This window comes from Molossus molossus, unplaced genomic scaffold, assembly GCF_014108415.1.
Source record: "Molossus molossus isolate mMolMol1 unplaced genomic scaffold, mMolMol1.p scaffold_m16_p_3, whole genome shotgun sequence".
NCBI classification, from domain to species: Eukaryota; Metazoa; Chordata; class Mammalia; order Chiroptera; family Molossidae; genus Molossus; species Molossus molossus.
The window spans coordinates 92,735,758-92,750,363 of record NW_023425366.1 but is presented as its reverse complement, the minus strand read 5'-3'; the positions used below and the strand labels follow the sequence as shown (position 1 = coordinate 92,750,363).

The following is a 14,606-nucleotide window of genomic DNA, read 5'->3' as shown; positions in this document are numbered from 1 at the left end:
GTTTCCAATTATACAGATCGCTAGTGGAGAAGGGGACATAAACCATGAAGGGCCGAGTCTGGTCTCCACCCGGTGGTGGAGCAACCTGACGGAGGGGCAGGATGGCAGCCGAGGAGTCTGGCGCCTGTGGAGGGGGGTTATCAGGGGTGCCGCCACGTGTATGGGGAGGACTGAGCGGCTGAAGGGCTTCAGCCTCTCCGGCCACAGCAGCGGCAGGTGGCAGAGACCGATAAGGGGGTGGCCCCACAGGGTCATTGAGGGGGTCTTCTGGGGGACCTGAAAGAACAGGGCAAAGCCTTTGGGAGGGAGCAGGAGCCGAGGGCTTCTGAGGCTTCCGCGGAAGCTGGGTAATTAAAATCTTCTCCCTATTAGGGCGCAGACATTTCTTAATATGATTAGGCTTGTCAGTAGCTACGTCAATCCAAACATCGATGTAAGGAGTTTGGTCTGGGTGTCCGGGAGTCCCGTAGATGACGCCTTGAACTGCGAACAAAGAACTTAAGTCAAAAGTGCCCTGGGAGGGCCAATTGACCTGGAAAGTGGCCACTCCCATTCGCACAAAGTGCGCAAGAATCCAGGGTCTGCTGAGATGCTGTAACCTGAGGCGCGCTTGGAAAAGTCTGAGAAGTTATTAAGGAGACATTGAAGAGGGGTCCTAGGTCCTGAAGGTCCCTGACCCATTCTGAAGAATACAGGCTGGCACAGCACAGAAACATAAAACACAAAACACAAAAGGACAAACAAATAAGACAGACAAAAAAACGAGACAAACCAAACCGGGGCCAAAAGCAACGTCTCCCTATGGCCCTGGGGCAGGATCTCTGTGCTGCGTCCAGCAGATCCACTTCCCCTCACTCTGCAGAGTTTTCAGAATCAGACTTACCTGAGGGACGTCCCGTCTGCCAAACTGAACCTGGGCCCAGGGTTTCCAGATGCTCTCTAGATGGAATTTTGGAGTGGAGACAATTCCAGGGCAGAACGGCGTCTGGGGTGGAGGAACGTCTTCTCCGAGGCCTTCCCCTGGACCGCCCGTCCGCTCCTGGGATGGACCTGTCTCCCAGAGTCTGAGGAGCTCAACCCGCCGATGTGGGGGACCTTGTTTGTCTATCTCGCTGGGGCCTCCAAATGTGGTAGACCAACAAGACAGACCAGACTCAGACTCCGAACTGGGTTCAAATTAAGAGAGCTTTATTAGCCGCGCGGCGACTGTCCCATCCTACTCAGAGGAGAGAGCAGCCCGAGCTCAGGGGGAGGGTTGCTTATATAGTTGTCTGAGCCCCTGTTAAGGAATTTGGATTAAGGGTATGCGAGCAAGCAAGCACGTACAGAAGCAGATATTTGCAGTTAGCTGTTATGCCTGTGTACACAAAGCAATGGTTATCTATACAATGCAGTGGTTATCTATTAGTAGATAGTTCTTGCCATTCCCTTAAAATCCAGGGGGCAAGGTAATGTGTTTGTCCTTTACACTGGGACACTTGGATGACTGAAGAAGCTACCAAATTGTCTTGTCTGCTTCTTCAGTCCCCCTGTGATCACACTCCCCACACTTTAGCAGCATCCAACCTCCTGTTATCCAAAGCATGGTGGTCTCCCTTTCGTCAGAAACAGCACACCTATTGCTTCTGTGCAGAGTTTCTCATTCGCTGCATAACTCCGGTCCACCTTGTATCATCCCACCAAATCTTCATTCTTCTTATCAGTTTTCATAGACTCTTTTAAGTAGGACTAATCACTCCTCTTCCTTCGACTTGTTCAAACTTGGTCCCTTAAAATGTGGGCAGAGGACATAAACAGAAACTTCTCCAAAGAGGACATACAGATAGCCAACAAACACATGAAAAGATGCGCAAGGTCACTCATCACCAGGGAAATGCAAATCAAAACTGCAGTGAGATATCACCTCACTCCTGCCAGAATGGCTGTCAGTAAATCAACAAACAAGGGCTGGCAAAGACTTGGAGGAAAAGGAACCTTTGAGCACTGTTGGTGGGATTGCAAATTGGTGCAGCCACTACAGAAAACAGTACGGAGTTACCTCAAAAAAATAAAAATAGAACTACCTTTAAGACCCAGCAAGTCCACCTCTGAGTATTTATCCAAAGAAATCTAAAACAGCCCTGGCCGGTTTGGCTCAGCGGTTAGAGCGTCGGCCTGTGGTCCTGAGAGACCCAGGTTCGGTTCCCGCTAAGGGCATGTACCTCGGTTGCAGTTTGTCCCCGGCTCTGGTTGGTCGTGCGGGTGGCAGCCACTCGATGTGTCCCTTTCACGTCGATGTTTCTCTCTCTCTCTCTCTTCCTCTCTCTCCCTCCCACTCTATCTGTACCAAAAATGGAAAAATGTCCTCGGGTGAGGATAAAAAAAAAAAAGAAAAGAAATCTAAAACACTAATTTGAAAAGATATATGCACCCCTATCTGTGTTCATTGCAGCATTATTTACAATATCCAAATATGGAAGCATCCCAAGTGTCCATCAATAGCCAAATGGATAAAGAAGAGGTGGTACATATGTACAATGGACTATTACCCATAAAAAATATGAAATCTTCCATTTGTGACAACATAGATGGACCTAGAGGGCATCATGCTAAGTGAAATAAGTCAGACAAAGAAAGACAAATACCATATGATTTCAGTTATGTGTGGAATCTAAAAAACAAAATAAATGAACACACAAGACAGAAACAAACACACAGACACAGAAAACAAGCTGATGGTCACCAGATGAGGTCAGAGTCTGAAAAGATGCACACACTCCTCAGGTTTCAGAGGGTTATTCTCTGAAGGGGCTCCCTGAAGCCGCCACCACTGGGTCTGAGGTCGGGGGAGTGTGTGCTCCCCTTTCTGACGGGGCCAGGGAGCGGACATTCCGTAGCACCTCTGCCTAAACGTCGTCAGCTTCTTCACACTTAGGTCTTGGATGTGTTCACTCCGATATCATTACCAGAGTGGGGGTTTGTTCACTTCTACGAAGCTGAAATAAGGAGTGCACATTCTGTTCTGAAGTGTGGACATAGTTGCTAAATATTGTTTTGTTTTGGACCTTTGGGGGCTTTAGCTAAAACTAAGACAGAAAGTTATCTAACAGAGGCAAGGTACTCTCAGGCAAAGAACTGTGGAGAAAACACCCCGAGTTTCCCATCTTCCTGGAGTGGAATTTGAGGAGGGCGTATAAAATGGCCGTGTCTCCCCAGTGGGCAGAAAGTTAGAACTAGTGGTCCGGCTCAGTCTCTCTGCCCTGGAGGAGGTGGGCAGGACAGTCCTTGGGGTGATTAGAAGAAATGCTTCCTTTGGTGGATCACTCGGCAGTACAAGCAGTCAGTGTGAACTCAGGTTTGAGGACAGTTCAGAGCCAAGACTAAGCTATCTAGTGACATTGTGCGGATTAGAAAAGAGCCCCCTGGGCTCTGTGCAGGGCGCTGACTGGAAGCAGGTTCAGGCTATGTTGCAGCCCAGCCCTGTCCCCTTCGCTCAGCACCATGGTGTGCGTGTAGGATTTCTTTCTTTTGAATTTTTTTCTTTAAAATGAGTGTCTGTCAACATACTGAGAACACTGTAGTGAATTTTTCTTCCTAGAACACTTTTAATCATTTAGGATAATAGTTTCAAAACAAACAAAATAACCAGATAGAACTTCATGGTAAATATCTTTTTTTTTTTTTTTTAATCTTCACCCAAGGATATTTTTTCCCATTTTTTGTTCAGATAGAGAAGAGGAGAGAGAGAGGAAGAGAGAGAAACATTGACATGAAAGGGACACATTGAGTGGCTGCCACCCACACGACCAACCAGGGCCGGGGACAAACTGCAACCGACATACGTGCCTTAGCAGGAACCAAACCCGAGTCTCTCTGGACCGCAGGCCGACGCTCTAACCGCTGAGCCAAACCAGCCAGGGCTAGAAATGGTTTTTAAAAATGGAAATTCTGAAGTTGAAAAGTACAATAACAGATGAAAAATTCACTGAGAGGCTCAACAGTATATTTAAACTATCAGAAAAAAAGTGAATTTAAAGAAAAATCAGTAGGGATTATGGAAGACATAAATCCAACTATATCAACAATAACATTACACATAAATGCATTAAACAATCCAATTAAAAGGCAGAGATTATCAGGTGGGATATAAAACAAGGACCAGTGATATGCTTTCTAGAGAGATTCCAGGGCTTGATTCCCACTAGGGGCACATACAAAAGGAAGAAGGAAAGAAGGCCCTGTCCGGTTTTGCTCAGCGGTTAGAGCGTTGGCCTGCGGTCCTGAGAGACCTGGGTTCGGTTCCCGCTAAGGGCACATACCTCGGTTGCAGTTTGTCCCCGGCCATGGTCAGTCGTGTGGGTGGCAGCCACTCGATGTGTTCCTTTCACATCGATGTTTCTCTCTCTCTCTCTGTTCCTCTCTCTCCCTCCCACTCTACCTGAACAAAAAATGGGAAAATGTCCTCGGGTGAGGATAAAAAAAAAAAAGGAAAGAAAGAAAGAAAAGAAAAATACAAATAAATTGAAAGTAAAAAAATGGAAAAAGATATATTATGCAAGTGACAACCACAAGAAAGATGGAGTGGCTGTACTAATATCAGACGAAATACACTTTAAAACAAAACATGCCACTAGAGCCAAAGGGGGATATTTAAAAATACTAAAAGGATCAGTGCATTAGAAAGATATTATAGTTATGTATATGCGTCTAATACCAGAGCACCGAAATACATGAAACAAAACAGAAATAAAGAGAAATGGACAATTCAATAATAATAGTTGAGGCAGGTTAATAAGAAACTAGGGAGATACCTTGACAAGTGAAATGAGGGAAACTGAGACAAAATAACTAGACAAGGCCAAACAACTTGAGCAATTTATAGCTGTCTCATAAATCACAAGATTTTATGTTCCCTAACCAAGGACACTTAGGAGCAAATGGCTTACACATTCCAGACTGTCCTGGGCAGACCGGCCTTGGTCCCAGTCCCTCTTTAGTAATGTTCTTTAAAAATAAAACTAACCAGAAAATAACCCTGGCCCCTTTACACACACATTCTGATGAATCAACATATTGAAGGACACATCTGAAGGGCTAATGAATATGCTAAGACCCTCCCCTGAGACCTCCCCTAGGTGATAACAAAGCCTCAAGACAAAGGAGTCACAGTATGTGTGCTCTCGGAGAACATGCCCCCACCTTGTATCTTTGCTCTTTTTCTCCGAAGGGACCCCCATTAACCTGCAACCAGGGCAGTAAGGAGCAGCCGCAGCTCCACCTGGGCTGAACACCTGAGCCTGCCTCCAAGGCTCCTTTTTCTCTGACTGTTCCTCTGACTGTTGCTTCTTCAATCTTTTTTTTTTTTTAAGTTTTTTTTTTCTCTTTATTGATTTTTTAGGGAGAGAGAGAGAGAGAGAGAAACATCGATGAGAGAGAACATCGATTGGCTGCCTCCTGCATGCTCCCCACTGGGGATTTGGCCCACAACCTGGGCATGTGCCCTGACCGGGAATCGAACCCATGACCTCTTGGTACCTGGGTCGATGCCCAACCACTGAGCCACACTGGCCGGACTTGACTTATAGCCTTTAAACTGAACCTGTAGGTGAAGTATGAATGCACGATGGACTTAAACATTTACGAGAGAGAATGAAACACTTCATCACTTTATTCTTCTTTCATCACACCATCCGCCTCCTGAAGCCATGGGAAATCATCGTGCTTTGGAATCTAGACAGAGGTGAATGCAGGGGCATGTCTGCAACTTTTATTTCTGGTGCGCCTTTCTTCAAGACCACGTGACGGTCCTCCCCATGGCAAAGCCTTTCACTGTGATCCAAAAACAGAGAGTCTTCTAAAGGGCCAGCATAGATGCCACACATCTCTGCGTGCTAAGAGGGAAAAAAAGAAATCTCGCTGTATCCGACCCTGAACATCACTTTATTTGGTTAAGATGGAAGTTGCCCAATAGTTTTTCTAACTGTCCCTGTGGAGAAGGAAGGTCAGGTGGACAGAGAAGCATCCTTTTTCCAAAGGCAGCGCTCTCGCTGGTGTCTTCCCACCAGGAAGAGCAGTGCACACTGCAGACGGAAGAGAGACCTGGAGTCAGCTTGTGGAACTTGAGCTTCACTCCTTATGTGGCCTTGTATAAGTCACGGACCCCCATGAGACTCAGTTTTTTCAAATATAAAATAGAAACGATGAAAGGATTCTTTGCATTTTGAATAAAATATTACATGTAAGTGAAAAAACTTTAGCCCCAGCTGCTAAGTATATTAAACAGATGTGAAGCGTGTTGCTGCTGCATCACGTTCTTGTCTTAGGTACACGTCTAGTTCTCCGGACCGCAGGCCAACGCTCTAACCGCTGAGCCAGACCGGCCAGGGCCATGTCTAGTTCTGATTCTCCAGGACTGCTGAAATGCATTCCAGCCTGGTGATGGGACGCAGCCTGTCTCTGCTACGCTGGGTTTTCATTGTTATGTTGTTAAGTCGTTAAATCATCTCCCACAGGAAGAAGGGTGAAAGCAAATGGAAGGAAGGAAAGCACACCTAGCATTCACCCAGCGCACTTTCAATTCTCACTGGACTTTCACTTCTACTCTGTAAGGCAGAGTGTTCTGACACCAGTCACTAATTATATTTTTTAAATTGTTAGGAACATTGTCAACTAGCCCAGCCGGTGTGGCTCAGTGGTGGAGCTTTGACTCATGCACCTAGAGGTCACCAGTTCGATTCCTGGTCAGGGCACATGCGCAGGCTGTGGGCCCGATCCCGTTAGGGGCATGCAGGAGCCGGCCAATCGATGTTCTCTCATCGTTGTTTCTATCTCTCTCCTCTCCCTTTCTCTCTCTCTCAAAATCAATAAAGAAAAAAAAATTTTTTAAACATTGTCAACCAAATTTTAAAAGCTATAACCAAATAGCTATAAAAATTATGCTGAATTATAAAGAGTAAGTTCAAGAATAAAAAATGGTTGATGCATCTCTGGCCAGTGTGGCTTAGTTGGTTGAGCATCATCCCATACACTGAAAGATTGCAGGTTTGATTCCCGGTCAGGGCACAAGCCCAGGTTGCAGGCTTAATCCCCAGAAAGGGGGCATGCAGGAGGCAGCCCATTGATGTTACACTCTCACATGAATGTTTCCTTCTTCTCCCTTCCTCTCTCTCTCTCTTTTTTTTCTTTCTATTTTTTATATATGTTTTTTATTGATTTTTTAGAGAGAGAGGAAGGGAGAGGGAGATAGAAACATCAATGTGAGAGAGAGATATCGGTCTGCTGCCTCCTACATGCCCCTCACTGGGGATTATGCCTGAAACCTAGGCATGTGCCCTGACTGGGAATCCATCTGGGACCTGTTAGTCTATGGGACAATGCTCAATCCACTGAACCACACCAGCTGGGCTCTTATTTGATTTTTGATTTCTTACTTACCTTTGTTATGAAAATATCACATAAAATACATATAAAATAATCATCTCAGGGCAAAGGGTAGCTTTATTATTACATTGCATGTATGCATTTAAAAAGAAAATAATTGAGCCATATTTTTAGGATATATTTTTTATATCATATAATAGTCATTTTTTTTTTTTTTTTGTAATGCCATCTCTGTCTAGGCAAAGCATATTCTTCTTCAACATTAATTGCTTACCTATTAGAAATTTACAAATTAGTGATATACATTTCTTGCTAGGAATCCTAACTTGAAATCTCTTTTTGTAGTCTCGATTATTGCAATATATTCTATTAAAGAAACAACTTACCTTTGCACAACCTGAAAAATACATGCCCTGTACCGGAGTTTTAATTTTTTTTTCTTTTTTGATGTTAGAGAGAGAGGAAGGGAGAGGGAGAGAGACAGAAACGCTGATGAGAGAGAGCATCAATTGGCCACCTCCTGCATGCCCCCCACTGGGGATCAGGCCCGAAACCTGGGCATGTGCCCTGACTGGGAATCGAATAGGCAACCTCTCGGTGCAGGGTCGAAGCTCAACCACTGAGCCACACCAGACGAGCCATAGCTTTAATATTAATGGGCCCTACTTCTGATGAGCTTCTTTTGTTTGTTTGTTTTTATTCTCACTCGAGGACATTTTTCCATTTTTGATCAGCTAGAGTGGGAGGGAGAGAGAGGAAGAAAGAGAAAGAGAGAAACATCAACATGAATGGGACACATCGAGTGGCTGCCACCCGTACAACCCAACCAGGGCTGGGGACAAACTGCAACCGAGGTACATGCCCTTAGCAGGAACCGAACCTGGGTCTCTCTGGACCTCAGGTCGACACTCTAACCCCTGAGCCAAACCGGCCAGGGCTCTGATGGGCTTCTTAACAAACGTAAGTGGCATTGTATGGAGAAAAAGCTAGACACAGAGCTCTGAAATCTTTCAGTGTATCTACTTTTAGGATTGTAATTGGGTTATTTGACTAGATATAACTGTTGCTTGCAAGTTTATGTGTAAGTGCATACAATATTTTTGTCAGAGAATAGAATGGTATTTGCCAGGGCCTAGGAAAAACTTAGAAAAGAGGAGATCTAGGTAAAAGGGTACAGACTTTCAGTTGCAAGAAGAGTGCGTTCTGAGGATCCAGTGTTCAGCGTGGTGACTACGATGAGTGATATGGCCTTGTGTACTCCAAAGCTGCTGAGAGCAGACCTTCAGCTGTCACCGAAGAAAACAAAAGTTAACTACGTGAGGTGATGGATGTGTTAATTACATGATCTTGGCAATCATTCCACAATGTATATCAAGTGTTCCCATTGTACACCTTACATATATACAATTATATTTGCCCATTGTTCCTCAACAGAGGTGGAAAAATAAAAACTAAAATTTTAGGTAGCTTTTGTATAATTGTTATGTCTCTTCATTATATTAAATAGCAAAGCTTTTTAAAAAAATTATGAATAATTGTAGGAAAATACCTTCAGATTCACATTCCTGAATTCCATGCTTTCTTTCCAAGGCATAGTATACCGTCTGGGGATCATGCCTTGCTTCAAGGAAAACCGTGGCAGGTGAACCTCACTGCACCTGAAGGTTGGGAAGGCAAGGAGAGAAGAGGCCTCGTGAGTTAAATCGTCGTTTCAGCATCACTCGAGGGAATGGAGCAGCTGTGCCCTGTCCGTGCTGTTCGGACCCCAGCGGCTGCAGGACAGAGAGCTGTGCCATTGTTTGAGGCTCACCTGATGGAAAACGAACCCACGGAACCCCTAAGCATCACCAAGATCAAGAGCCAGGGCTGGATATCTGGACCTCCACCTGCCTGCTGTCCGTCACAACTTGCTCACCTTGTCCATTTTCACCCGATTTTCAGGGGGAACACAGAGCACCGTGATCTGCCTCAGGCCTACCATTGCCTGAAGGAATCTCTGGCCAATCACAAAAAAAAATAGTAACTAATTTAGCTTCTGAATGTAGTATGTGCTCGACCCTGTGAGACTTTCTTTCCCTGCACGCACTTGCTTCCCTCTGGAACATAAAACTTCCTATGTAGGTGCCAGAGGAAAGCACAGAATCATTGTCCTCATCTGATTGAAAACAAAACAAAAGCAAAACAAACCCACACCTCCAAACCCTGAAGTACTCACTTATTCACAGGCTTATATGAATCGTCATCAGAACAGCTGTCCAGTTTAGGTAAAATAGGAGAAGTGTCTTTTGCTGAAGCCATCCCTGCCAGTGGTGATGGGAATTTTCCTCTAGGACTTCACTAACCCATTAGTCTAATTGTGATAACATTGCCACCTCAGACGTAACAATGACGTTGTTCTGCTAACGTCATAGCAACCCATTAGCAGTTCATTAAAAGTGCAGATCTGAGAGCTATTTTCGTTTTTTTTTTTATTAAATACCCCTTTTTTTGTTTTCTTGGAGAACAAAATTTTATTCTAAAAATAGATCTCAGTAACAATGAAATGACAGAAACCAGTCATTACAATAAAAAGGAAAAAAGAGAAATTTGCTTTACAATTTTTTCCTGCAAAATACAATATTGTCACTGTACTATACTGCCAACTCTCATTTATCTATATTTGAATTATTCATTTTATGGATTATTCAAGAAAATTTTTAAATAATTGATTGGATTCTGCTGATTAATTTTTAAAATTTGATTTTAGAAAAAGAAGAAGGGAGAGGGAGAGACAGAGAGAGAGAGAGAAACATCAATGTGAGAGAAAAACATCAATTGGTTGCCTCCTGTAGGCTGCCCAAGTGGGACTTGAACCCATTACCCTTCAGTGACAAAGACAATGCTCCAACCAGCTGAGCCACACGGGCTAGGACTGCTTAATACTTAGATGTACATCTGGATTGCTTTTATCTCCAAGTAAATATATTCTCAAGAAATGCAAACAAAATTGAATATTTGCTTAAGTAAACATAATTAGGAAGATAAATTTATGCTTAGGAAATGCACTCCGAAGCAAAATTTTGGTTTGAATCACTGTTTCCCTCAATTTTTGCGCATAACCAAAAATGCCCCACTGCTTTGAAGTATAGTCAAAAAAGCTGGAAAGTAACAAATTATACAACTTATATAGAGAAAAGACAATAAAATTATTTTAAACCCAAAGCACAGGAAACATTAAAGGCATATAATGACATTTAATACTTAAAAAGTGGTTTTAACCCTGGCTGGTGTAGTTCAGCGGTTAGAGCATCGGCCCATGGACTAAAGGGTCTCAGCTTCAATTCCCAGTCAAGGGCACATACCTGGGTTGCAGGTTTGACCCAGAGCCCTGGGCAGGGTTGTGCAGGAGGTAATCAATCCATGTGTTGCTCTCACATTGATGTTTCTTTCTCTTCCTCCCTCCCTCCCTCCCTTCCACTCTATCTAAAAATCAATGAAAAAATATCCTCGGGTGAGGATTAACACAAAAACAAAAACAAAATCCCAAATCAACCCTTTTTACTTTGAGTGATCTTGATGAGTCTTTTATTATTATTATTATTATTATTATTATTATTTTATTTTTGTTACAGATGTTTCTCCTTTTCCCTCCAGTGACACTCGAGTCTTTACATACTTATATAATATATAGTACATTATATGCATGGTCTGTTTACACTATTTTCAAAAAGAGAATATTGTCTTAAACTAATAGCATTGCCTCAATATTTCTTTTTATTTCTTTTAAGAGAGAGAGAGCGAGCAATTTGCTCTTCACTCATTGGTTGACTCCTGCACATGCTGGGACCAGAGACCAAACCTGCCACCTTGGCGCACCAGGAGATGCTCCATCCAACTCAGCTGCCTGGCCAGGGCTCAGTATTTCTTCTTTCCACTAGTCCTTGAACTTCCTTAAATGATGGCATCATATTCACCAGTGGTTCTGTACCGATTGCCTCTTTTTGAATAATACATTTTACATCCAATGTAAAGACAGAAAAATTCCCAGTGTTAATGCATTACAACCCACAGAGCTGCCAATATAAAAATTTGATCCTTTATTTTCTTTAGAATTTAGAGTTGCTGTGATTGTTACTGATGAAGAAACACATCACTGAACTTCTGTGGTCCTCATGGATGTTGACATCTGGGGTATGTTTTGTCAAACACTTGTTATTTTGGGTGTGAGACCTGGTGTTGTCATTTTAAATGTTGCTATGGGTTTCAAGGTGGTGACTGTCACTGAGGAAGCTGGAGTTGTAGGTGGTTTCACAATGCTGTTGGAAGGGTCAGTTGTATGGCTGAAAGGCACATGTGGAGATTCCCTATTAGTTTAAAAGTGGGGTTTTCAGGAAGTGTAGAAGTCTTTCTGCTTGAAGATCCCACCGGCTTCCCTGTAGTGGACTGCCTAGCAACAGCAGCGCACCCCCAAGATGAACACAGCCCAGCCACCTGGCGCCAAGTCCCACTGCTCTGGGGGCAGGACCTGACAGCCTCGTGGGTCCCCAACTGAGGTGGCGGTGGCACTAGTGAGAGCTGCCCTTCTGCGCGTCCGTGTGGATCCACGTCTCCTGCATCCTGCCCCCCGATGACCGACAGAGCCCAGCCAGGGTGGCAGGCTTTTATACCCCTTCTAGAATAAAATATAATTCTTATCATGATTAAAAAATAAGGATGCTTGCAGACATACTAGAATGTATATTGGACTAGACAATTATGCACAATCACTTCATGTTAATATTCTGTGTCTTTAGCTGATTTTTCCCTTTATATATTGCACAGGGTTAATGTGTCCAATTTATGTTAAACCAACTATTAATTAGACATGTACTTTAAAAAAATTTTTTTTTCTTGATTTCAGAGAGAGGAAGGGAGAGAAAGAGATAGAAACATCGACGAGAGAGAACATCAATTGGCCGCCTCCTGCATGCTCCCCACTGGGGATTGGGCCCACAACCTGGACATGTGCCCTGACCAGGAATCAAACCAGTGACCTTTTGGTGCATGGGTCGACGCTCAACCACTGAGCCGCACCGGCAGGGCTAGACATATACTTTGAATGTAAATCAAATTTGTGTAAACCCAAACCAATTCAACCCATTTTACCCCCTAATATTTGTTATACTGTAGAGTGTTTTAAATATTTTTAAAATGTTTTTATAGATTTAGACAGAGAGGAAGGGGGAGAGTTAGAGATAGAAACGTGTGTAAGAGAGAAGCATCCATCTGCTGCCTCCTGCACACCCCCTACTGAAGACCGAACTCGTGTCCTGACCAGGAATCAAATCTTCGACCTCTTAGTGTTATGGGTCGAACTTGCCGGGCTGTGGAAGAGTATTTTAGATTATAGAAACTCATTTTAATAAAGGCAGGTTACAAGTGAGAATGAGCACCTGAATGACTAGGACAAGAGGTGGAGGGTTATTATTGTCAATCCTACTAGGGCAGCGAGTAGGAAAAATGTCAAGGCTGAGCAGAAATTACAGCAAAATATACTGACTGGTACACTGAGTGTTAACTGAATGCGTATCTGGCAAGTTTAGATACATATCCCTAGATCTGGATACACAGAGAGATTTAGAGAAGAGTAATTTTAATACACAAAACGTTAGGAATCTGAAAAATTGAAGTGTTGGTTTCTATATGTAACAGTAGGATGCAATAAAAGCCAGAAATCCGTGTGGATTCCAAGTATGAAGGAAACAACTGTTGAAAAAAATGAACCGGGAAGGTGGGGGGAGGAACAATCCATTTAATGAAGATAAAGTAGCCTATCAGGCCTTCATGCGCATCAAAAGCCTTAACTTTCACTGCAAATATCAGCTTTACATGAATATGTGGCATTTAGATTTCTGAATGTTATTTTTCCTAATATACTATACTTTTAAAATCACCTCTCAGAAATAATCGCAGGGCTAATATCCAATTACCTATTTAAAATACTTTTCTTTCACCCTGCTTGGTTTGGCTCAGCAGTTAGAGCATTAGCCCGCAGACCAGGGAGTCCCGGGTTCATTTCGGGCCAAGGGCATATACCTCAGTTGTGGTTCGTCCCAGGCACCAGTTGTGGTCTTGCTGGTGGCAACCAATAGATGTGTCCCTCTCACATCAATGTCTCTCTCTCTCCCCGCCCCCCCCTCCCCCCATTCCTCCCACTCTATCTGAAGATAAATGGAAAAAATCCTCTGGTGAGGATTAAAAAATAATAAAAAAATTAAATAAAATACTTTTCTGTCCTTGGTTATAATTTTATGAAAGGCTATTTGAGGTTAAACAAATAAAGTCACTTGAATCTCATTAAGCACTGCCAAAACTAATTTTATTTTTGCATTCTTTATGAATAAAAATCAACCAGTAACATTTTTCTCTTCCTTTCCCATTTAGCTTCTTAAATCCAACTTCAATGACCATGTATTTCAGTAACTACTGTGTTCAAGTACATTGCTGAAAAGAACAGTTCGAAATTCCTTCCTACATATTTTTTGCTTGATCTGTTTTGTAAACTATAGTCATGTCTTGGAACATCTTAAGTAACCTATATTTAGAAGGCTTATTCCTTCAATAAAAATGAATAATTTGAAAATCCATGCAGATGTGACATACTTAATACTTCCTTCACATAAGGTAAAGCAGTCTTAGGCAGGCCACCATTGAAACAGATTTGAAATGTCCATGGTAATTAATCACACAGGTATGGATCACATTCAGTATTTAGTGTATGACCAAGCTAATAAGTAAAAAACAAAGTTAAAAAGACAAACAAAACAAAGTTCAAGTTACAAATCAATACATTAAAAAGCTTCTGCTGTTTATTTACTTTTGGACAAATACTGGGAGCCATCAGTAGAAACCTATTTGAATTTTAATCACTATTCTTAAAATAGCCTAAGAATTCTTAGAACACAAACTAAATTTGGATGCATGTGTAATAAATAGTTTAACAATTTATGTGTCTCATTAGGATCTTTTATGGAATGTTTTGAAACCAGTCATAATTCACAGCAAAGATAAATAGGAAAAAACAAACAAACTCTTGAATGGCATGTTATAATGACCTGGACAAAATTGATTATCAACTAGTTATAATTAGCACATGGAACAGATTAAGAAATTAACTCCTCTGCTAGATACTTTTAAGTATTTTGTCAGATATGAGAAAATTCTAACCGTTTCTATCAATCGCATTCATTTCCCCATATTCAGTTTTATTTAAAACAAGAAAACAGGTC

At 42.6% G+C, this 14,606-nt stretch overlaps 1 protein-coding gene across 1 annotated transcript; it reads right to left on the bottom strand.

The window, feature by feature from the left end:
- Positions 1-5,623: 5,623 nt before the first annotated feature.
- On the bottom strand, positions 5,624-9,657 carry TEX43 (testis expressed 43). The gene is made up of 3 exons (XM_036280923.1): positions 9,575-9,657; positions 8,909-9,017; positions 5,624-5,870 (listed from the first exon to the last, which is right to left on the bottom strand). Exons 1-3 carry the CDS (start codon positions 9,655-9,657, stop codon positions 5,661-5,663), a joined length of 402 nt encoding a protein of 133 aa, XP_036136816.1. The 3' UTR covers positions 5,624-5,660.
- Positions 9,658-14,606: the final 4,949 nt, after the last annotated feature.